General features: G+C 44.8%; 1 protein-coding gene across 4 annotated transcripts in view; it reads right to left on the bottom strand.

Annotated features, from left to right (window-relative positions):
* Positions 1–249: 249 nt before the first annotated feature.
* The window catches only part of LOC144499767 (microtubule-associated tumor suppressor candidate 2-like), a 489,039-nt gene continuing 483,288 nt past the window's right edge, over positions 250–6,000 (bottom strand). For all 4 annotated transcript variants that reach the window (XM_078222202.1, XM_078222205.1, XM_078222203.1 and 1 more), the window contains 2 exons: positions 1,436–1,533; positions 250–595 (listed from right to left, as the gene is read on the bottom strand). In XM_078222202.1, the coding sequence (XP_078078328.1) occupies positions 385–595; positions 1,436–1,533 (309 nt within the window). In that variant the 3' untranslated portion in view covers positions 250–384. The remainder of the gene's footprint in view (positions 596–1,435; positions 1,534–6,000) is intronic.

The raw sequence follows: 6,000 nt of genomic DNA, 5'->3' as shown, positions 1-6,000 counted from the left end.
TTAAAAGCCCATCTAGTCAAGGGAATTCTCCCTCCTCAGTTTTTGCATACCTGGTCAATAATAGGACATGGTAAGCCTTGATACAGTTGCAGAAGAGTTTTCTGACACCAAACTGTACAAGGTACATCTTTATAAGAGACAATGCACTGAAACTGCAATAGTCAGTGACTTCAATAGCAAGGCCTACGGGGGATTTAAAAGCAAATCCTCTTTGCTTATTGCTGTATGCCAATAAGCATGCTCAAAGCGACGTTTGTAAATCTGCACCATTTACAAATGGTGGCTCTTCTTTGAGCAAAACCAAGCAGAATATCCAGCAGTTAGAGCTGAGCTTCATGAGTAACATTAAGATGGCCCACATGTTTTCATTCTAATGCCTTTCCATCATCTTGGGTTCGCACTCACTGCTGATGGAACCAGTGTGCCCTGAGAAGACTGGAAGTTGGAGGAGGTTGGCGCTATTTTGACTGGACTAACAGGTTCTCCGGTCTGGAGTCTCCAGACGAGCTCCTCGTTCGTTCTGCTCAGCCTTTTCTTCTCCTTGCTTTCCTTTTCAACATATTCGTGCAGTGTGGCATTTTCCTCGGACAGTTGTCTGTAAGGACAAGTAAAAAGAAAACACTTTTTTTCCCTAAATAATCGGATATATTGCTGAGGTGCAGATAACTGCCCCTCCTTCTCACACAGCAAATCAGTAACCTGAAGAAACTGAACGTCTGAAAAAGTTTCCATTCAAAATTAAAGAGCGCTTTCTCTTATCCTTGGTTCAGTGAATCACAGAATCCTACAGTGCAGAAGGAGGCCATTCGGCCCATCGAGTCAGCACCGACCACAATCCCACCCAGGCCCTAACCCCATACATTTACCCTAGCTAGCCTCCCCAAGGGGCAATTTAGCATGGCCAATCCACCTAATCCGCACATCTTTGGACTGTGGGAGGAAACCGGAGCACCCGGAGGAAACCCACGCAGACACAGGCTGAATGTGCAAACTCCTCACAGACAGCGACCCAAGCTGGGAATCGAACCCGGGTCCCTGGGGCTGTGAGGCAGCAGTGCTAACCACTACACCACCGTGTCGCCCCAGTGATAACGCACTGGCCTCTGAGGTGACGAAGACCATCTTTTCAGGGCAGGAAAACATTACATCCAAGAAAAGTAATGGAAGAAATTTTGCAAGTGAACCCCATGCCAGCTTCCACTGCTTACGGGAATCTCATCGAGGGAAACTATTGAGAAAAAGCCTGTGGTTTTCTGCCCATTGAGAATAGATGGGAAATCACAGCCTGCACATTCATGATACATTCTTCTCCAAGCACTGCTCTTGTGAAATCGGCTGTCATGTTAGTGAACATTCTGCCAGTTCTCTCAAGGGTTTCTGTATCTAGCTTGGTGTAGAGAAGCTGTAAAGCTGTTTGTTCCATGTGACTGTTTACCTTGTTAAGGCAACATTGTTGTCGATCCTGGCTTTCAGGTCTTCATTCTGTTGTTGAAGCACTTGAACTTTCTCTTCTAATACCACGTTCTTCTCAGCCTGCAAAGATGACATAAAAACAACTTAGTTTCCCGCATATAGAAGCATCGTGCTTCAAACAATCCCACCCAGGCCCTCTCCCCATAACCACATGCATATAAATATGATGACTCGAAAGTCTTACAGATAGGCAACATAGCCAGATAACAATGGCCAGGATTTTCCAGTTTCGCCCGCGATGGAAAATCTGACAGACCAGCCGAAGATCCATTGACTTTGGGTGGGAATTTAACTTCTGCGTTTTAATGTTATATTGTGATTACTGGTGTTCAGAACACTGTCTAGGTAAATATATGAAATAAGTAGAGTTGGAGGGCAGATTCTTCAACTGGACATTCCCCTGGGGCCACATTCTGAAAGATCGTGTGTGATCACTACAGTTTTCTATTCATTATGCATGAAAAATCAGGCAAATTGTACATAGTGACCCTTAACATATGCTCCTCTGCACTGGGTGCACACTTGGGAAGTTGGTTGTGAGGGTCCAAACATACATTGGTATTACAGAAATACAACTGGAATTTATCCTGTAAGTGTTCTTTAAGGGCATGTAGGCGTAACTTAGAATCATAGAATCCTATAGTGCAGAAGGAGGCCATTCAGCTCATTGAGTCTGCAGTGACCATAATCCCACCCAGGCCCTATCCCCATAACCCTATGTATTTACCCTAGCTAGTCCCCTGACACTAAGGGGCAATTTTAGCATGGCCAATCCACCTTATCCGCACATCTTTGGAGTGTGGGAGGAAATCGGAGCACCCGGAGGAAATCCACGCAGACACAGGGAGAATGTGCAAACTCCACACGGACAGTGACCCGAGGCCGGAATTGAACCCGGGTCCCTGGTGCTGAGAGGCAGTAGTGCTAACCACTGTACCACCGTGCCGCTATGTAACTCTAGCCATGTTGAAATGAGTGCAGCTTCTACCTTTTGACCTCCATCTCTGATTTTGTCTTCACTCAGGTTTTATTCTTGCTCTTTCCTCTATCTTTATCTCTTTTTTTAAAATCTTTTTCTTTAAAGTGCTTTGCATATTTTTTTTATTTCATGAGATTATTGAAGAGAAATATTTAATCTATGGGAGTAAGAAGAATAAGGGAAAAAATCCAAAATTTCCACCTGGCTTCCATAACACTCTGGGCAGCTAACTTTCTTATTGGAAAACTGATGGGATTGGATATATGGAAAATAAAATTGGGTGGAGTATAAAATACTCAGCCAATCCAATCCCCATCAGATTCCTGCCAGGTGAGATAGGTTAAAATAGTGTCTGAGTATTGGCGCGCTCTGTGACATAGAACATCACATCTGATGTTCACATCGGAGAAATTTGTTGAGTGTATTCAGGAGGAATTTCTCATTCAGTATGTGGATGGCCCGACTAGAGAGGGGGCAAAACTTGACCTCCTCTTGGGAAATAAGGAAGGGCAGGTGACAGAAGTGTTAGTGAGATATCACTTTGGGACCAGTGACCATAATTCTATTAGTTTTAAGATAGCTATGGAGAATGATAGGTCTGTCCCAAAAGTTAAAATTCTAAATTGGGGCAAGGCCAATTTTGATGGTATCAGGCAGGAACTTTCAAAAGTTAATTGGGGGAGTCTGTGGGAAGGCAAAGGGACGTTTGCTAAGTGGCATGCTTTCAAAAGTGTGTTAACCAGGGTTCAGGGTAAACACATTCCTCTGAGAGTGAAGGGCAAGGCTGGCAGAAGTCGGGAACCCTGGATGACTCGGGATATTGAGGCCCTGGTCAAGATGAAGAAAGAGGCACATGACATGCATAGGCAGCTGGGATCAAGTGGATATCTTGAAGAGTATAGGGGGTGTAGGAGTAGAGTTAAGAGAGAAATCAGGAGGGCAAAAAGGGGACACGAAATTGTTTTGGCAGATAAGGCAAAGGAGAATCCAAAGAGCTTCTACAAATACATAAAGGGCAAAAGAGTAACAAAGGAGAGAGTAGGGCCTCTTAAGGATCAACAAGGTCATCTATGTGCGGATCCACAAGAGATGGGTGAGATCCTAAATGAATATTTCTCATCAGTATTTACTGTTGAAAAAAGCATGGATATTACGGAACTTGGGGAAATAAATAGTGATGTCTTGCGGAGTGTACATATTACAGAGAAGGAGGTGCTGGAAGTCTTAAAGCGCATCAAGGTAGATAAATCTGATGAAGTATATCGCAGGACGTTGTGGGAGGCTAGGGAGGAAATTGCGGGTCCCCTAGCCGAGATATTTGTATCATCAATAGTCATGGGTGAGGTGCCTGAAGATTGGAGAGTGGCAAATGTTGTGCCTTTGTTGAAAAAGGGCTGCAGGGAAAAGCCTGGGAACTACAGGCCAGTGAGCCTCACATCTGTGGTGGGTAAATTGTTGGAAGGTATTTTGAGAGACAGGATCTACAGGCATTTAGAGATGCAAGGACTGATTAGTGACAGTCAGCATGGCTTTGTGAGTGGAAAATCATGTCTCACAAATTTAATTGAATTTTTTGAAGGGGTAACCAAGAAGGTAGATGAGGGCAGTGCAGTTGATGTTGTCTACATGGACTTTAGCAAGGCCTTTGACAAGGTACCGCGTGGTAGGTTGTTGCATAAAGTTAAATTTCACGGGATCCAGGGTGAGGTATCTAAATGGATACAAAATTGGCTTCTTGACAGAAGCCAGAGGGTGGTTGTAGAGAGTTGTTTTTCAAACTGGAGGCCTGTGACCAGCGGTGTGTCTCGAGGATCAGTGCTGGGCCCACTGTTATTTGTCATTTATATTAATGATTTGGATGAGAATATAGGGGGCATGGTTAGTAAGTTTGCAGATGACACCAAGATTGGTCGCATAGTGGACAGTGAAGAAAGTTATCTCCAATTGCAACGGGATCTTGATCAATTGGGCCAGTGGGCTGACGAATGGCAGATGGAGTTTAATTTAGACAAATGCGAGGTAATGCATTTTCATAGATCATAGAAACCCTACAGTGCAGAAACAGGCCATTCGGCCCATCAAGTCTGCACCGACCACAATTCCACCCAGGCCCTACCCCCATATCCCTACATATTACCCGCTAATCCCTCTAACCTACGCATCTCAGGACACCAAGGGGCAATTTTAGCATGGCCAATCAACCTAACCCGCACATCTTTGGACTGTGGGAGGAAACCGGAGCACCCGGAGGAAACCCACGCAGACACGAGGAGAATGTGCAAACTCCACACAGACGGGAATCGAACCCAGGTCCCTGGAGCTGTGAAGCAGCAGTGCTAACCACTGTGCCACCGTGCCGCCCCAGAGTAAGTCCTGCCCTGGTAGATTGAACCAGGGCAGGACTTACTCAGTTAATGGTAGGGCGTTGGGGAGAGTTACAAAACAAAGAGATCTAGGGGTATATGTTCATAGCTCCTTGAAAGTGGAGTCACAGGTGGATAGAGTGGTGAAGCAGGCATTCGGCATGCTTGGTTTCATCGGTCAGAACATTGAATACAGGAGTTGGGACGTCTTGTTGAAGTTGTACAAGACATTGGTAAGGCCACACTTGGAATACGGTGTGCAATTCTGGTCACCCTATTATAGAAAGGATATTATTAAACTAGAAAAAAGTGCAGAAAAGATTTACTAGGATGCTACCGGGACCCGATAGATTGAGTTATAAGGAGAGGCTGAATAGACTGGGACTTTTTTCTCTGGAGTGTAGGAGGCTGAGGGGTGACCTTTTAGAGGTCTATAAAATAATGAGGGGCATAGACAAGGTAGATAGTCAATATCTTTTCCCAAAGGTAGGAGAGTCTAAAACTAGAGGGCATACGTTTAAGGTGAGAGGGGAGAGATACAAAAGTGTCGAGAGGGGCATTTTTTTCACACAGAGGTTGGTGAGTGTCTGGAACAAGCTGCCAGAGGTAGTAGTAGAGGCGGGTACAATTTTGTCTTTTAATAAGCATTTAGATAGTTACATGGGTACGATGGGTATAGAGGGATATGGGCCAAATGCGGGGAATTGGGATTAGCTTTGGGGTTTTAAAAAAAAAAGGGCGGCATGGACAAGTTGGGCCGAAGGGCCTGTTTCCATGTTGTAAACCTCTATGACTCTGTGACCTCTATAATCCTGATCCTGCCTTTGCCCTTTTTCTGCACACACACACTTCTAGCAGAGATCAATAAATTTGCTCTTTCCTAACGCAAGGCAGAAAATAGGGACTGAATGTTGGCCTTCTAAGCCTGTTTATAGCTTAGAGATGATGAGGCACATTTTTATCAGCTCTACTCTGGGCATGAAGCATTACACGCCAAATGAAATCCAGAATTCTTTGCACCCTACCACACGATTTTGCATCATTGTGGCCAGAAAATTGAGAGGTGGGGCACATGCCCGCAAATGTCTCGAGTGGGTTGAAGAAAATGGTTCCTCAAATAATTCAGAACCACTAGGCAGCTCTTTGTGAAAACAAAGTCAGGAAGAAGAAAGCTGTGAGGACCTT

Source organism: Mustelus asterias, chromosome 10, assembly GCF_964213995.1.
Source record: "Mustelus asterias chromosome 10, sMusAst1.hap1.1, whole genome shotgun sequence".
Taxonomy (NCBI): Eukaryota; Metazoa; Chordata; class Chondrichthyes; order Carcharhiniformes; family Triakidae; genus Mustelus; species Mustelus asterias.
The sequence above is the reverse complement of the archived record's forward strand: the minus strand, read 5'-3'. Positions and strand labels throughout refer to the sequence as shown.